The sequence below is a fragment of the Mobula birostris genome, chromosome 4, assembly GCF_030028105.1.
Source record: "Mobula birostris isolate sMobBir1 chromosome 4, sMobBir1.hap1, whole genome shotgun sequence".
In the NCBI taxonomy this organism is placed as follows: Eukaryota; Metazoa; Chordata; class Chondrichthyes; order Myliobatiformes; family Myliobatidae; genus Mobula; species Mobula birostris.
The window spans coordinates 184,312,920-184,331,553 of record NC_092373.1 but is presented as its reverse complement, the minus strand read 5'-3'; the positions used below and the strand labels follow the sequence as shown (position 1 = coordinate 184,331,553).

At 45.2% G+C, this 18,634-nt stretch overlaps 1 protein-coding gene across 9 annotated transcripts in view; it reads right to left on the bottom strand.

Moving 5' to 3' along the window:
* Positions 1-5,254: 5,254 nt before the first annotated feature.
* The window catches only part of lzts3a (leucine zipper, putative tumor suppressor family member 3a), a 226,491-nt gene continuing 213,111 nt past the window's right edge, over positions 5,255-18,634 (bottom strand). For all 9 annotated transcript variants that reach the window (XM_072256668.1, XM_072256671.1, XM_072256673.1 and 6 more), the window contains one exon: positions 5,255-8,882. In XM_072256668.1, coding sequence (XP_072112769.1) covers positions 8,175-8,882 — 708 coding nt within the window. In that variant the 3' untranslated portion in view covers positions 5,255-8,174. The remainder of the gene's footprint in view (positions 8,883-18,634) is intronic.

Here is an 18,634-nt window from a genome sequence, read left to right as displayed (position 1 = left end):
TGTCGGGGACCTCACTGTGTTTTGGAATGATGGTAGAGAACCACGAGCTTCGCAACGATGAATGGACCCCATTCTCAGTTTCACCATTTCCACAGGGAATTGCTACGTCACGTTAAAAGGCTTGTATGCATGATTTTTACTTTAAAAAGAGGGTGCAATTTCCAGTTTCTACAAATTGGAATCCAAGGGTTCAGTCAAATAGTTCTTTTAAAGAACTAGCACAGCACGATAGGCCATATTGTTTCGTTCTGAAAGTGTACACCTGCGTCATAACCCTCGTCAGTCAATACCTGGTAATAAACAAAGCAACTGACTTGATTAACATTGGTACAATCTATTCACTGATGCAGCAGATTGGAGCACCACTGCACTGGGCTGCACCTGCTTGTGCTTTTGGGCTTTAGTTTTCTAACTAGATTCATCATGTTTCAAATATCTCTCCTGAGTTTCAGTGTTCTTGTCAATTTGTGACAAAATAAAAGTGGTGACGACATTTCTGAAGACTAATTTTTTTTTTCTTAACCAGTTCCTGACAAACAATTTTACTTCTATTTTTGTTGCATGTGATCTGAGCTTATCACCTAAAAGTCATTACCTACTAGGGCAGGGGTTCCCAACCTTTTTTATGCCATAGACCCATACCATAACCCAAGGTGTCGATGGACCCTAGGTTGGGAACCCCTGCATATTGAGGAATGTTGGCTGAGAAGAATCAGCATCCCAAGGGGAATTGTTTATCACTAGACATCACAGCTCATCGATCCTCATACAGTTCCTTCTAAACACAGATACTTAAAATGTACAATAGTCAATCCTGGACAAAATGGAAAAACTACAGAACAACATTATGAATCTACGTCGAGGACTTACTGTAAAAGTAGACATTACCTGCCATTGAAAAAGTGCTTTTACACATACCATTTTCTGTTTATTGCTGTATTTCAATTACTTCCCTGGATAACGTGTACGGGTGATTGTTACAACCATACTCCCCCCTGAGAGGGCATACGCCAATCCAGCACTGGCATTGCCATAGTGCAATCCCTGGACGTAGCCAATAAGGTGGCCCTATGGGTCAGCTGGCGTCCAGTTTATTACTGGCATGAGACTTCAACTATTTTGCATCAGCTTAGTCACGTGCATGCACAACCAATTCTCTGACAAAGACAATCTTGCTAGAGCAAGTTGGTAAGGGTATTTTAATGGCATGGACATCTGAGCACAAGATATTTGGGTTTCTAATTATTGAGCACATGCATCGGGGGAGCGGGACTTGAATGTTGTTTTTTGTATCTAGCATCCCATAAAACACAGCCAAAGGTAACTCTACGTGCTCTATAGCACAGAGAGCACCAAGAACAAACAGAAGTATACCTGCTGCTGCACAAGCTTTCCATTTCTTCCCCAGTGTTTAGTTTCTTAAAGGATAAATTAGCAAAATTTTTAGGTGATGAAGCGGTAGAATGGCTGTGCACAGAGCCTTAAGTGGATTTGAAGATCATGGACCTTGACTCTGCTGGAGTACACACAGCAGATCCTGGTGAGCTTTGACAAGGTGGATGTGAGGAGAATGTTTTCTCCTGTGGGTGAATCTAGAGCTACTGTCAGCTGTTTATGAAAGAGATGAGGCCAGGTGCTTTGAGGGTCTGTCGAACTCTTTCGCAGAGGGGAGTGGAATCTTTTAAAGACAGAGTGAGATAGAAGCTTGAGGATTAAGCTGTAAATGATACCACAGGTAGGTGGGAATGTGGGGTTGAGGCTACAATCAAGACTGGTATGGGGGGTGTTGGGGGGGGAACAACAGCATAGGATCAGCAAACGCTGCAGGAAGTTGTAAACCCATCATGGGCGCCAGCCTCCCCACCATCAAGGAGATCTTCAACAGGCGATGCCTCAAGAAGGTGCCATCCATCATTAAGAACCACCACCACACAGGACATGGCCTCTTCTCAGTGCTATCATGAGAGAGGAGGTACAGCGGCCTGAAGACATGCAATCAGTGCTTTAGGAACAGCTTCTTCCCATCCACCACCAGATTTCTGAATGGACGATGAGCCCATGAAAACTACCTCACTATTTTTACACCACGTACTAATTTTTACGGTATATTTATAAGTTTCTAATTGTAATTTATAGTAGATTTGTTGTTCTTTGCAGAACAACAAATTTCATGACATATGTGATATTAAACCTGAATCTAATTCTAATTCTGAAATTAGCGATGGTCTGTGGACTATGGACTCACTTTCAAGGACTCTTCATCTCACATTCTCGATATCTATTGCTTATTTATCTAATTATTATTTCTTTTTGTATTTGCAGAGTTTGTCTTTTTCACATCCAAGATGGTGCAGTCTTTAATTCATTATGTTATGGTTATTATTCTATAATGGATTTATTGAGTGTGCCCACATGAAAATAAATCTCAGGGTTGTACATGGTGAGAGATGCACTTTGATAATAAGTCCACTTTGAACTTTGATCATATTAAATGTTGCACCAGGATTATGGAGCCAAGTGGCATATCCATCCTAATTCATGTGTTACAAACCCATTATCAAACTTAATGCTATAGGTACTTAGGAATGAACTGTCAGTCAAATATCCACAGTGAGACAGCCAGTCCCAGTCAGCAGTCTTGAGTTCCTTTTGCTCAAACTGGGGATTGGTTAACGAGACGGGGTGGTGGGTATCAGAACAATATCAGGAGGACTGGCTGCATTGAGGTGACGCAAGGGTGAGCACGTGGGTCTCAGTTAGTTACAACGCTCCATCTGTATTTGGGTGAGGGGGCTGACGGTACAAGGCAGGGAGGTGAGCAGTGAGGAGGAAGCAAATACCCTGCAATTCATACAGAGCAGTTCAGTGACTAAACAGGAAAGTAGAGGATTTAACCAAAGCAAATCACTATTGGTGCTGGAATTCTGCATTTTACATAACAAGGATTTAATTTTATTTCATACTTTGACCTAAATATGGTCCAGGCAATCTTTTATTTGCAGTAACCCACAAATTAATGATTCAAAGTTAAATCAAGATTCCCTAGGGATTCTTGCTGTGTTTTAGGGCTCCGGGGTGATCAGTCAGCCTCAGAAGGTGTTGGGAAAGCCTCTCCTCAGCCTATCTGGGGAAGGGTTCAGGTAGGCTGGCTAAACAAACCCTCTGTCAACCTGACTGAATCAAGCAGTATACACCCAACCTATTCACTCCCTTACTCACCGGTTCATCAAAGCTCAGGTGCACGAGTGAAGTCAGGTTACAAATTAATGAACAGCCCTTTACATACAACAGCAGACAGTCACCATGTTAGCCGCAAGTCGAGGTTCAGCTATCATAGCCTCTCATACTCTTCTCTTCACTTTTCAGAGTGTGGCTACTCAACGTTACCCTGAAGGGATCGAACCAGAGATGCCAGCTTCAGAATGCACAAACTTTATGATGTCCTGCGGCTTGGGATGGGCTTTAGTTTTATTCTCAAGCAGAGCTTTACTTGGGTTGGTAGTTAACTGGCCACTTCAAATTGTCCTGTGTACGTGGTGAGTGGTTGAGTCGTGAGGGAGCTGATGAGAATGTGGAAGACAGTAAAGTGCAATTGGTGTAGGATGGTTAGCATTAACACACTGGGCCAAAGGGCCTGTTTATATTCTGTGTGATTCTACACCTCACCATTAACCACCACCTCCATAACCACCAATACCTTCTCTTTCAACTCTGCATCTCAAGCAATGGTACAGAGACTGGTTGTACATGCAACTGGGTTAAAGAGACGAAAGTAGAAGCACAAGGTGTCCAGCTAGATGCCAGATGGTGTATAATGCAGGAAAGTGTGGCATTGGGCAGAATAAAAAAAAGAAACAGGATATATTTCAGGATTATAACTTGGTAGGTAGAGAGATTTAGGTATCCTACACAGATTACAACAAGCAATGAAGAAAATATATGAATCACTAGTATTTATTGCAAGGGGACCTAAGTACAAGAGTTGCTTCAACTTAATGGGACTTCACCATCAGTACAGAGACTGGCTGGAGGTAAAACTGTGTTCTCAAGGAATTAAAACAGAACTGCACTTTTTAATTTCCGGAACATTTGAGCTATCCGGATATAAATTACAGATCTGTTCAGCTTTAGGGTGAAATCTACAGATGGAGCAGCCTATGGTTAACAAGCTGGATGACTGTCTTTTGAAATGTCACTCATGCAAAATCATGAGGGGCATTTAAGAAACTCTTGGTAGGCATATAGATGATAGGAGAAAGGAGGACTACGTAGGAGGGGGAGTTAGATTAATCTTAGAGTAGGTTAAAAGTTGGCCTGACATTGTGGACTGAAGGGCCTGTATTGTGCTGTAATGTTCTACGTTCAGTCTGTTCACCAGAGCCTCCGTGGCCGTTTCTGATGTGTAATCATCCACTTTAAAGGTAATCCCCCCTCTCCAGCAAGGTTTGGTCAAGGACTGCTGAGAAAACAGGGAGCTTGAAATTAACTTTTAGTCATGGGTTTTCAGATGGGAGTTCACTGCTTCTAGGTTCAATGTATTTTTAATTGCGTGATGTTTTGCAAAGATAACGATCTCTTGGAGATCATCATCTTTCCAAAGAAAGCTGCGCAGCAAATAAGAAATGCATTGTCTAATTGTTTAGGAAACCTTTAGAAACTACAGTGTGTAACCTCAGGAAGGATAATGTCTACCTTTACACACGACACAGGCATACATATTTACATAGAACTATACACGCTCTACCCAACATTTACCAATAGACAAATTACTGGATAGCTCCTCTTTCATGTGGTGTTACAACAGGGAGATTACCAGTAATTCTCTGAAGACTGAAACAGTGGGAAACACCTCTTAAATTAGAGGGACAGAGGAGACATCTGTTTCCCTGGATGATACAATAATATTGACAAAGACGTGAATTATTGAATTACAATCATCTTTCCTTCCCTGTCACCTCTTTAGCATAACGGGCCAAATGGCCTCCTCCTGTGCTGTTTGAGTTTCGTTGTTTAATAATATAAGATTTTCCTTAATCTTACACATCCTCTTTTATCACTATGGTAACGAGGACAAATTAGAAAAAAAAATGCCAAGGCAGCCAGGTTTGTGGATTCTATTTGACTGTGAAGTGACTCTATTGGGTTTCCATAATCGGAAATGGTGACGCAGTCAGGTTGCCACTGAAAGGACATCAACTAGTGTTAAATTCCTCGTGCATCAGCTGCTCAGCAAGTAATCAGATGTACCACTGTGTCAATTCATTGAATGCATTTATTCCTGATGTGAAAGAAACAATTATAAAGGACATATAGAGAGAGACACATCTTGCTGTGTACATATGGGAAACTAAAGGTAAAATAAGATGAGCAAATGGCTAACACAAGGGAGCATAATTTTAAGGTGATTGGAGGAAAGTATAAGGGCATCTCAGAGGTAGTTGTTTTTTGTTTACACAGACTGCGATGGGTGCATGTAACACTTGCCAGGGGTGGTGGTTGAGACAGATATATCAGGGACAGTTAATAGACTCTTGGGTAGGCATATGGATGATAGAAAAATAGAGGGCAACGTAGGAGTTAGATTGATCTTAGAGCAGGTTAAAAGGCCAGCACGATATCATGGGCCAAAGGGCCTGTACTGTGCTGCAATATTCTATGTTCTAAAGGATATCGCAATTAATAAATGGATAATTCCAGATGTTATGAGTTGGACACACTTTCTCCAGGAAAAAAAAACTCGGATGCCATTCAAACAAAAGGGATTGATAAATCTCTTGTAAATAGAGGTGAACAGATCTTAGGGTTGGAAGAGGGCAAAGATGTCAGGGAATGGAGGGGAAAGATGTCAGGGAATGGAGGGGAAAGATGTCAGGGAATGGAGGAGAAAGAGATCAGGGAATGGAGGGGAAAGAGATCAGGGAATGCATTAATACCAAAGAAACTCATGCAAAGTACATTCACTGTGGCAACATTCATGAATCCAATTACCTGGGAACAAAGGAGATGAAGGAATTTTACAAGGCCAAGCCCAAGGGATGTGCAGCTTTGTAGGGTTTTATTCTGTCAAGCAGAGAAAATGTCTCTAACTCCATGTAAAATTTAAGATGGCAGCCAGGAGAAGGGGGTCATATCTGGGACAACAGGCTGTGTCCCAGGCAGCTTGGTAAGTGGGATAGGAAAATTTGGGAGGTGATTATTTTTAAAACATGGAAGGAATGGAAAATAAAAACAGACAGATAGTTCACAAGTGTATTTGCACCTCTGCCCCCAGTGTCAAGCATTGGTGGCACGCAGGTGACATGAACATCGTAGAACTGCTTGGACCCCATTCCAGCTTTCCACCTGAGATTAACATGTAACAATTACCAGACAAAATGTGACAGGGATAAGGAATGCTGATGGATATGCAGGACAGAGAAGGGAATAGTGCTGCATATGTCATTTCCTTGCCTGATTATGCCTTGTATCTGGTTTTGTGAATACTCTGTGCCATCCTTACAAAAAGGGATAACTGTACAGGTAGCTAATGTACTCCAGTGATTTACACAGAACATGGTCAGGATGGACGATTTCACTGACTGAAAGCTTGTCCTTTCTTTTACTGATCTTGAGCACCTCAATTCCACTCCACTATTTAATTAAATCAGGGCTGATTTAGACCATAACTTCAATTGGCTGGGTTGGTAAAATGACCCTTATACCCTCGCTTAACAAAATTGGTTCTTGTTTCCACAGCTCGAAGCTCCTCAAGACAATGTTTGGTAGGTGGCAGAGACTGAGAAGAGGGGTTTCAAGGAGGGTGTGAGGACAAAATAAAAACAACTTAAAATGAGACCACGTTAGATTCAGGGTTGTTAAATGCTATTGGGAGAGGGACACTCGTGGGACAGGAATACGTAACTGCAGATGATTTCATCTCCACGGTAGTGTAGAGGTTAGCATGATGCTACTGCATTTCAGACCGTTAGAGTCTGGAGTCCAATCATGGCGTCCTCTGAAAGGAGTTTGTATGTCCTCCACGTGGGAGGTATGGGCTTCCCCCCGGGTTCTCTGGTTTCCTCCCACAGTCCGAAGACGTACCAGTTAGTTGGTTAATTGGTCACTGTAAATTGTCCCATGTTTAGGTTAGGTTTAAATCAGGAGTTGCTGGGCGGCATGGCTCAAAGGGCCATCCTGTACCTCTAAATTAAACAAAATACTCAGCAGGTCAGGCGGCATCTGTGGAAAGGGAAACTGAGTTAATTTTCAGTGCTGGCACTTCATCTGAAGTGGAAGCTTCGGCATTTTAGTGTGTGCAATAGGAAAGATTAGCTTTACTTGCCACACGTACATCAAAACATACAGTGAAATGCGACATTTGCGCCAAATCAAATCAACAAAGGTTATGCTGGCCAAGTGTCGCCACATAGCATGCCCACAGCCCACTAACCATAACCCCTAAGTCTTTGGAATGTCGGAGGAAACCGGAGCACCCATTGAAACCCTACAGGAAAAGGAAGTGTGGATGCAGGGAAAAGAAAAAGCAAAAGGGAAGGTGTGGGGGGGAATTGGGAAAACGTGCAAAATAATGCTGCCAACCTTGTCGTATTTTCTGCTTTGATTTCAGACTCTCACGGTCTGCGGTATTTTGTCCAATTGTAATCAACTTCCCGAAGATCAGGGGGCTTGAGAGCAGTGATCAACGTGCCTACAGTCTGACTGAGGTATTGACTGCGCCGCATACACTGGTAAACAAGTCACCCAACCCCCTCCCTGCTGAAGGGAGAGAAACAGGGCGAGCATGTTACCTCACCTAGAGACACAAGAGACTGTATGCACTCAAATCTAGAGCACCAAGCAATCTGCTGATTGGAGGAACTCATCTGGTCACGCAGCATCTCTGGGTGGGGGGAGAGGAACTTCAGGTCAAAAACCCTGCATCAGGATCCAGACACTGAGTTCTTGCAGCAGATTGTCTGCCGCTTGTTATTTGACCTTCAGGGCAAGAGTATGTGCTAGGGTTGGTGGAACGGAACAAATTTTGTCCTCACACAGTTTTGAAAGTAAAAGGGTCAAACTTTATACGAGTCAAACACAGACTGTAATATAAAATGAGAAGATGAAGTTTACAGGTGAGTAGCTTTAGAGAATCCATGTAAATGATCCCAGTGATACATCAATGGAAGTGTCACAGGTTAGATCTCTGTGGATTCAATCCTTTCCAGACGAGACGGTGTCCATTGCTTCATGTCATCGGCTGTGGGGGAGTTGACTGTTGTGTTCATCTCATTAAGTTTGCTCTCCAGTGCTTGGTTCTTCTGGTACATCTCCACATAGTTCAACTGCAGCTGCTTCTGATACTTGATGACTTTGTCCTTCTCCTCCTGCCAGGTCTGCCTCTCCTCCTCGAAGTGGGAGAGCTGCTGCTCGTGCTGCTGCCGCTCCAGCCTCAGCTCTCCCTGCAGCCGCTCCACCTGCTTCCTCAGGGCCTTCACCGCGTCCTCGTTCTGCCGCTGCATCTTGGCCTCGTCGCTCTCGCAGGTCTGCTCGTCCCGCTCCTCCTCCGGCGCCTCCTCGCTGCACTGTGCCGGCTGGCCCGCACTGACCAGGGCTTGCTTCAAGCCCGAGATCTCTACCTCATTCTGGCCGAGTTTCTCCCTCAGGAGCTGGGCCTCGCTGGCTTTCCGCTGCAGCTCGTTCTCACACACTTCCAGCTCGATGCCCTTGGCGCCAAAGGAGTCCTTCAGCTCAAGGATCTGCTCCTCCTTGGCCCGCAGTGCTGATGTCAACTCCTTTAGCTGTGTCCTTAATACCACCATCTCGTTCAGCTTATGGGCAACGTCAGCCTGCGAGTCTTTCATCTGCTGCTTCATTAAGGAGATCTCACCCGCCTTCTGACATACCTGAGGCAGACAGAGAGACAGTGTGAATGAAGGTACAATTCCCACATTATACTCATTCCAGTAATACAGCACAGCTGGAGGCCCTTTGGCCCAGCTGCCCCATACTGACCACAGCATCCTCCTGCTAGTAGTCCCGGTTACCTGTGTTCACCCCATCATCCCCCCAAGCCCTGCCCGTCCTTTACTCCAATCCCTGCCGACCATATCACATAGGAACAGCATTAGGCCATTCAGCTCATCTAGTCTGCTCCGGCATTAATCGCACCAGCCCTACCATAGCAACACAGAAGATGGAGCTGCCACCTGACAACTCTTGTGACCTGACCTTAGGTGCTGTCCATGTGGAGTTAGCAGGTTCTCCCTGTGACAGCGTGGATCTCTGCCACGTGCCCTGATTTCCCCCCACACCCCTAAGGCAAGTGGACTGGTTGATACTCTCTGCGACCGCCTTATTAGTGGGCAGAGCTACCATGGCACTCAACGGGGATTTCTTCGAGCTCATCTGCAGAAACAGCTTAATTTCTACCTTTTTCCTTTTCAAGGTGGATGGGGTTCTATGAGGCAAAGTTTTTCCCCTCTGCCATCGGACTTCCGAACAATCATGAATCCATAACTCCAAGTTGCTATTCCTTTTCTTTTTGCACTATTTATGTTGTAATTTATATATTTGTTTTAGTCTTTGCATTGTACAGCTGCCGAAAAACAAAATTCATGTCAGATATTAAACCTGAGTCTGATTCTTTGGGATCAATTTATACAGCACATATATACATATATGACATATGTGAGTGGTGATAAACCCGATTCGGATTTGGGTCTCTGTTGTGGACTGAGAGTTGGGAGAGGGGAATCATGGTTGGGAAAAGGGGAATGGAGAAATGGAGAAGGGAAGTACCAGAGAGACATTCTGTAATGATTAATAAACCGACTGTTTGGAATCAAGTGACCTTGCCTGGCGTCTCAGGGTTGGGTGTGTCTGCAGCCGCGCCAGTAACACCCCTGCCGCAACACTTCTTCTCTGCCACCTGTCTCACGCCCCTCCACCTTTGCCATTCCCAACATCCTTTGCTCCTGCTGGATTTACAAACTCGCTCTCCGCTCCGCATTGACAAATGCAGGGTTGTATATGTGTATTTATATAGAGATACAGCACAGTAACAGCCAAGAGCCCACGCTGCCCAATTCTGTCTACGTGACCAATTAACCGATTAACCTGTATCTATGGAACACCAGAGAAAACCCATACGTTCACCAGAGAACATACAAACTCCTGGCACCATTACAATATTACGCTAACTGCTAGCCTACCATGCTGCCTATGACATGTGAAGAAATCCTTGTGGTCACACGGAGACCATGTAGCCTCCACACAAGCAACATCAGAGGTCAGGACTGAACCAGGGACCCTGGAGTGCCGAGGCCCCAGCTCTACCAGTTGCATCTCTGTACCTAGTTCTCTCTGCTGCCGGGCTTAATGAAAGTGCAAACCGATTCAACCGAGAAGGGAAGAGGAATGAGGAAGAGCATGCTTGAAGAACTTGGTGGGTCAAGCAACATCTGGGGAGGCAAAGGGTGCAAGTCAACATTTCAGGTGGAGACGCTGAGCCAGTCAATGAGTCTACACGTGCATGATAAACCTACTTAGTGATACAGTGCCAGCAACCCACCTATTTAACCCCATCCTAATCACAGGACAATTTACAATGAGCAATTAACTTACTAACCAGTACATATTTGGACTGTGGAAGGAAACTGGAGCACCTGGAGGAAACCCACGCAGTACACTGGGAGGTCATACAGACTCCTTACAGATGGTGCTGGAATTGAACTCCCAACTCCGGAACGCCCCGAACCGTAACAGTGTCACCCTAACCGCTACGCTACCATGGCAACATTGGCAGGCATTGCCTCGTAGACCAATGTAAGCAGAATGAAGAGCAATTCTAAAAAGGAAATGAGTAAAGAGTTGGAAAGGAACATTGTGCAGGGATGTGGAGAAAGAGTGGGTGAGGTGGGTAGCACAAATTGGAGAGCTCTCAATGACTTCCTTTGATGCGGTAAGATTCGGCACTTGCCAATGAAAACACATATTATTAACATGCCAGAACATTAAAATTATTTTCACACTTCTGACAAGGAAATGATGTCAGCATGTTAATGCTTCATCCAGTATCCATCATGAAAATAATCTGAGAAACATTAAACGAATTTCCTCTTTTGACTCATCAAAATGGAACAAAGTGCATGGGAGCCGCAACACTCAATCCTCTATAAGCGCCAGCAGCCTGGACTCTGCCTTCAGCACCTGAAGAGCTCCCAAATCATTTCTGCTCCACCAAGTGTTTCGTAGCACTTACCTGTTAACATGGGAATGTTAAAAAAGTAGGCCATTCATCCCCATGAGTCTGTTCCTAAGACCATAAAACATAAGAACAGACTTAAGCCATTTAGCCCATCGAGTCCTCTCTGCCTTTCCATCATAGCTGCTTTATTATCTTTCTCAGCCACATTCCCCTGCCTTTTTCCCATAACCTTTGGTGTCCTTACTAATCAAGAACCTCTCAACCTCTACTTTAAATAGACCCAATGACTCTGATTCCACAGCTGCCTGTCGCAAAGAATTCCACAGATTCACCACCCACTTGCTAAAGAAATTCCTCCTTATCTCTGTTCCAATAGCACGTCCTTCTCTCCCAAAGGTCTACCCTCTGGCCATATGATCACTTTATATACGGTCTGCAACTTAATTCTTAACACCCATGTTAGCAAAATCTAGCAATTTTGGATCTTAAATTATTAAATGGCAATAACTGTGGTGGCCAGTGCGATCATGTTTGCTGTTGTGTGCTGGGGCAGCAGGCTGAGAGTGGCAGACACCAACAGAATGAACAAACTCATTCGTAAGGACAGTGATGTTGTAGGGATGGAACTGGACTCTCTGACGGTGGTGTCTGAAAAGAGGATGCTGTCCAAGTTGCATGCCATCTTGGACAATGTCTCCCATCCACTACATAATGTACTGGGTGGGCACAGGAGTACATTCAGCCAGAGACTCATTCCACTGAGATGCAACACAGAGCATCATAGGAAGTCATTCCTGCCTGTGGCCATCAAACTTTACAACTCCTCCCTTGGAGGGTCAGACACCCTGAGCCAATAGGCTGGTCCTGGACTTATTTCCTGGCAAAATTTACACATTACTATTTCATTATTTATGGTTTTATTACTATTTAATTATAGTGCAACTGTAACAAAAACCAATTTCCCCCAGGATCGATAAAGTATGACTATGACTATGACTAAATTATAAACATTTGTTTTAGAACTATTTTGCCATAATCTTCCTATTCAAGGTATTGAATCCTGGGTGTAATTTCTAAGGTAACTTTTCCAATTATCTTCCTTCATACACAAGCTAAGATGAGATAGCATTGAGTTGAGGTTTGAGGTCAGCCGGTCCCAAGAGTGAGGGCTGATGATCCCGAGGTCAGTGAGTTCTGGGGTCAGAGGTCTGAGGTCAGTGAGTCCTGGGGTCAGAGGTCTGAGGTCAGCGAGTCCTGGGGTCAGAGGTCTGCGAGCTCTGGGGTCAGAGGTCTGAGGTGAGTGAATCCCGAGATTGAAGGCCTGTGGTCAGTCAATGGGTCCTGAGGTTGGAGATCCATGATTGGTGAGTCCTGGGGTCAAAGCCTGGGGGTTGGTGAGTCTGGAGGTCAAAGACCGAGCTTGTCAAGTTTGAAGGTCGATGTCCCTAGGTCAGCAAGTCCTGAGGTTGGAGGTCCAATGTCAGTGAGCCTGGGTCCACTGTCTGAAGTTTGGAAGCGGGTGGGGGGGAGCCTGTCCTGGGGTTGGAAGCCTATCTGTGTACGTGGATAGGGGTGGGGTGGGGTGTGGGGGACTGTGGGAAGGGGGCTTGTTTTATTGTTGTTACTTACTGTATATTGGCTGCGTGTTGTTCTGCTGAAAATTGTGGGCATGTTTTGCTGGACCCTGACCCCGATCTGTCAAGGACCGTGTGGCGGCTGCCGTGCATCAGCCTCCCCACGTCAGGCACAGTAATTCTCCATTAAGGGAATCCACCCTAACATCATGGATTGAGTCCTGTGGCAATCAGCAAGAAGTGAAGGGAGCAAGTTGTGAAGTCTGGCCAGAATATGTGGATCCTAATCACTCCTACCACTGGACAGTCCCTTAGGGGAACATCAGATTTGGCTTGAGTGATCCCACTACTACTTAGATACTAATTTGCTGAATTACTGTGTGTAAAGCCTGTACCTGTTGTGAGCGTTGTGTTGGGGCAGGGCAGCTAGGGAGATCACCTCCTACAGACGGCGTTAATGCATCATATTATCAGGACTGGAAAGCTTCCCTGAACTAGTTTGGATAGTCCAAGGGTAGAGTAATGGAGGGGAATGAAATTGCTCATATACATTTCTCCCAAATTGACATGTTTGTTGCCAATTTCAGGAGCTCATGCCATTTTGTGATTCAGTAGCATTTACAGAGTGTGGTCGGAGCTGGAAGATGCTGCCTACAGCGCTGCTGCAGGCCAATACACAACATTTCAGAAGTATGTAGACAACAATATATTTTACCAAGGCATGAAAGGGTTTGGACCAAATGGGATTGGTGTAGGCAGGTATGATGAGAGTTACAGACATGGTGGCCCTCAGGATCCGTTTCAGTGCTGTAGGACTCCATGGTACTCAGAGTTTGGCCATGGTCATAAGGAACCAAGTGTGGTGTTTGGCAGATTGAATGAGCCAGACAATGTTAGTGGTCCTACATCTGTGGACTAGGGAAATGGCCCAGAACAGGAAACCCTGGGCTAACATCTGGCCAAAATATGCACCATCTAGCACATAGGAGAGGAAAGCTCTCCTTAACAATAGCTAAAACCATCAGAATGAACAATTGGCATCTCCTCACAAGAGGTACAAAAAACAATGGCAACTGGAGGCAGCGAGCTCCAAAACAGAAGCTGGTCACTGGACTTTATAGCTCAGCTGCCCAATGACCCAGAAACAAGAGAAAATCTGTAGATGCTGGAAATCCAAAGCAACATACACACAATGCAGGTTAAGCAGCATCTATGGAGAAGAGTAATCAGTCGACATTTCGGGCTGAGACCCTTCTTCAGGACTGGGTGTGATAAAGTGACTTTGCTATGGCAATGCCCAAGCTCTGTGCTACGAGAATTCAGTTCTGGCTATAATTCTGGCCTTGACTGAGTGCAGCTGGAGCAACAAATAGGAAGATGGAGGAACTCAGCAGGTCAGGCGGCATCAGAGCAGGGAAATGGACGGTCAACGTTCGAAGTTGAGACCCTTCTTCTGACTGGAAGAGTAGGAGGGGTTACTGTGGAGAAAGGGGTGGAACAAGAGCTGTCAAGCAATAGGTGGATCCAGGTGTCTTGGCAGAGAGAGAGGAGGAAAGAGGGGAAATAGTGACAGAGGCTGTGTGGTATCAGTGGAGACGACAAAGGACAGCAGACAATGGAATCTGATTGGAAAGGAAGGTGGAGCTTGGAACTATATATGCGTGGGGTTCACATTCCGCTCTCTCTCCCTATGACACTGGGAAATCTAACAACTGCATATAATCACTGCTCTTAGCATGATGACAATATCTAAAGCTCACTACAAATGCAGGTTTAAAACTGATATGAATTGCATAGCAAGATGTTGTAACAGTCGCAAAATTTGATGTGCATTGGTAACTTCCATTGATGCTGCCTGACCTGCTGAGTTCCTCCAGCATTCTGTGTGTCTCACCGCCACTACCTTGCCGCCCTGGGGTTCAAAGGCAACTGCCCAGGGCTCCTGTCTGAACCCAGCACATGCATCAGCACCATTCAGCCCTCAATAAAACTACCTGAGTGTCACTGCAGCGACTTGCTGGGAACCCACTGCCTGCATGAAGCAGTCAGGGGCAACTGGAAGGTCAGTAGCTGATGGGTAGGAGGGTAGGAGTGGGAGAACGGGGCGGGGGTAGGAGTGGGAGAACGGGGCGGGGCTAGGAGTGGGAGAACGGGGCGGGGGTAGGAGACTGGAGCGGACTCATCTGCTGTACAAGAAGCCAGTTTAGCTTCAATGGGATGAATAGAGCTTGGGCATCCTTGGGCGTTTGGGGAAGTAGAAATAATAGGGTTTTTTCAAGATTCTTGGGGGGGGGGAGGCAGCACCCTAACTTGAGGCTTAAGACCTGACCAACCGTTAGTAGAGCAGTCACTTCCAAGAGAAAGGATGAGGCACTGGAACACTTTCACTGCAAGTGGTTACCACTCGCCACGACTCATCTGAAACTCAGCAATCTCATCTGACCTTACCAACCAATTCAGGGAGTAGATAGGTGATCATCGAGAGAGGAAAAGGGAGAAGGAAGACAGTGCTGGGTCCCCCTGTGGCCATTCCCATCAGCAACAGGTAAACCCCTTACTGCTGTGGGGGATGACCTGTCTGGGCAAGGCAGCAGCAGCCAGACCAATAGCACTACGGTTGGCTCTAAGCCTCAGAAGGGAAGGGCAAAGTCAGGCAGAGCAATAGTCAAAAGGGACTCAATAGTTAGGGGGACAGATAGGAGATTCTGTGGCAGCAAAAGAGACACCAGGATAGTGTGTTGCCTCCCAGGTGCTAAGGTCCAGGATGTCTCTGAGCAGTTGCAGAATATTATTGAAGGGGAGGGTGAGCAGGGGGAGGTCATGGTACATGTTGGTACCAATGGGATAGGCAGGAGAGGGATAGAGGTCCTGCGCAGTAATTTTAGGGAGTTGGGAAGGAGGCTGAAGAGCAGGACCTCCAAGGTGGTAATCTCCAGATTATTCCCAGTGCCATGAGCTAGTGAAGGTCAGAACATGAAGATAGCGCAGATGAATGAGTGGCTGACGAGAAGGTGCAGGGGGCAGGCTTTCAAATTCTTGGATCATTGGAAACTTTTCTGGGGAAGGGTTGCACCTAAACAGGAGGGGAACCAATATCCTGAGAGGGAGGTTTACTAATGTTACTGGGAAGGGTTTAAACTAGATTTGCAGGGGGGTAGGAACCGAAGTGAAGAGGCAGAGGATGGGGCAGTTGGCACACAAGCAGTGACAGCTTGTAGGGGGTTTATGAGGAAGGACAGGCAGATGATAGAACAAAGAAGCACTCAGACTATTGGTTTAAGATGTGTATTTTAATGCAAGGAGTATCATGAGCAAGGCAGATGAACTTAGATCGTGGAACTATGACGTTGTGGTCATTACAGAGACTTGGATGTCTCAGGGGCAGGAATGGCTGCTGAGTATGCCAAGCTTTAGAAGTTTCAAAAAGGACAGAGAGGGAGGCAGAAGAGGTGGCAGAATGGCACTGTTATCAGGGATAGTGCCATGGCTGCAAAAAGTAGGAAGACATGGAGGGGTTGTCTACAGAGTCATTGTGGGTGGAAGTTAGGAACAGGAAGGGGTCAATAACTCTACTGGGTGTTTTTATAGACCTCCCCCCCCCACCCCCCAACAGTAACAGAGACATCAAGGAGCAGATAAGGAAGCAGATTCTGGAAAGGTGCAATAATAGGGTCATTGTGATAGGTGATTTTAACTTTCCTAATATTGACTGGCATCTCCTTAGCACAAGGGGGTTAGATGGGGTGGAATTTGTTAGGTGCGTTCAGGAAAGTTTTCTGATGCAGTATGTATATAAGCCATCTAGAGGAGAGGCTGTACTTGATCTGGTATTGGGAAATGAACCTGGTCGTGCGTCAGATCTCTCGGTGGAAGAGCATTTTGGAGGTATTGATCACAACTGTATCTCTTTCACCATAGCGGTGGAGAGGGATAGGAGCAGAAAATTTGGGAAAACATTTAATCAGGGTGGGGAAATATGATTAAGCAGGAACTTAGGAACATGAATTGGGAACAGATATTCTCAGGGAAATGCATGGCAGAAATATGGCAAATGTTCAGGGAACATTTGCATGGTGTTCTGCATAGATTGTTCCATTGAGGCAGGGAAAGGATGGTAGGGTAAAAGAACCATGGTGTATAAAGGATGTAGAAAATCTAGTTAAGAAAAGAAAAGCTTACAAAGGATTCAACAATCTGGGGACCGTTAGAGGTCTAGAAAATTACAAGGGTGCCAGAAAGGAGCTCAAGAATTAAATTAGGAGAGCTAGAAGTGGCCATGAGAAGGCCTTGGTGAGCAGGATTAAGGAAAACCCCAAGGCATTCTACTTGTATGTGAAGAGCAAGAGGCTGAGCCATGTGAGAATAGGACCAATCAGGAGTGAGAGTGGAAACATGTGCATGGAGCCAGAGAAGGTAGCAAAGGTACTTAATGAAAACTTTGCTTCAGTTTTCACCAGTGACTTTGGAAATTGTGGGGATGACTTAAAGAGGACTGAACAACTTGAGTGTATAGACATTACAAAAGAGGATGTGCTGGTGCTTTTGAAAGGTATTAAGTTAGATAAGTCACTGGGACCAGACAAGATATAACCCAGGATACTGTGAGAAGTGAAGGAGGAGATTGCTGAGCCTCTGGTGATGATCTTTGCATCATCAATAGAGAAGTACCAGAGGATTGGAAGTTTGCAAACGTTGTTCCCTTGTTCAAGAAAGAGAGTAGGGATAACCCAGGAAATTATAGATCATTGATTCTTACTTTAGTGATGGGAAAGTTGTTGGAGAAGATCCAGAGAGGCAGGATTTATAAGCATCTGGAAAGACATAATCTCATTAGGGTTAGTCAGCATGATTTTCTCAAGGGCAAGTCATGCCTTACGAACCTGATTGAATTCTTTGAGGATGTAACAAAACACATCGATGAAGGTAGAGTAGAGTAGAAAGTAGAGTAGTGCATATGGATTTCAGTAAGGCATTTGATAAGGTTCCCCATGGAAGGCTCGTTCAGAATGAGGCATGGGGTCCAAAGAGACCTTGTTTTGTGGATCCAGAATTAGTTCGACCACAGAAGACAAAAGGTGTTTGTAGATGGTTCATATTCTGCATGGAGGTTGGTGACCAGTGGTGTTCTGCAGGGATCTGTTCTGGGACCCCTCCTCTTTGTGATTTTTATAAATGACCTGGATGAAGAAGTGAAAGGGTGGGTTAGCAAGTTTGCTGATGGCACAAATATTGGAGGTGTTGTGGATAGTCTGAAGGGTTGTCAGAGGTTACAACGAGTCATCGATAGGATGCAGAATTGGGTTGAGAAGTGGCAGATGGAGTTCAACCCAGATAAGTGAGAAGTGGCAGATGGAGTTCAACCCAGATAAGTGTGAAGTGGTTCATTTCGGTAGGTCAAATTTGAAGACAGAATATAATATTAATGGTAAGACTCTTGGTAGTGTGGAGGATCAGTAAGATCTTGGGGTCCATGTCCATAGGACATTCAAAGCTGCTGCACAGGTTGACAGTGTTGTTAAGAAGGCGTATGGTGTGTTAGCGTTCATCAACCGTGGGACTGAGTCCAAGAGACATGAGATAATGTTACAGCTATAAAAGACTTTAGTTAGAACCCACATGGAGTACTGTGTTCAGTTCTGGTCACTTATAACAGGAAGGATGCTACATAGAGAGTGCAGAGCAGATTTACAAGGGTGTTGCCTGGATTGGAGAGCATGCCTTATGAGAATAGGTTGAATGAACTTGGCCTTTTCTCCTTGGAGTGATGGAGGATGAGAGGTGACCTGATAGAGGTGTATAAGATGATGAGAGGCATTGATCATGTGGATAGTCAGAGTTCTCCTTGACTTGCAGCATGGAGCAAGTTCATGCAATT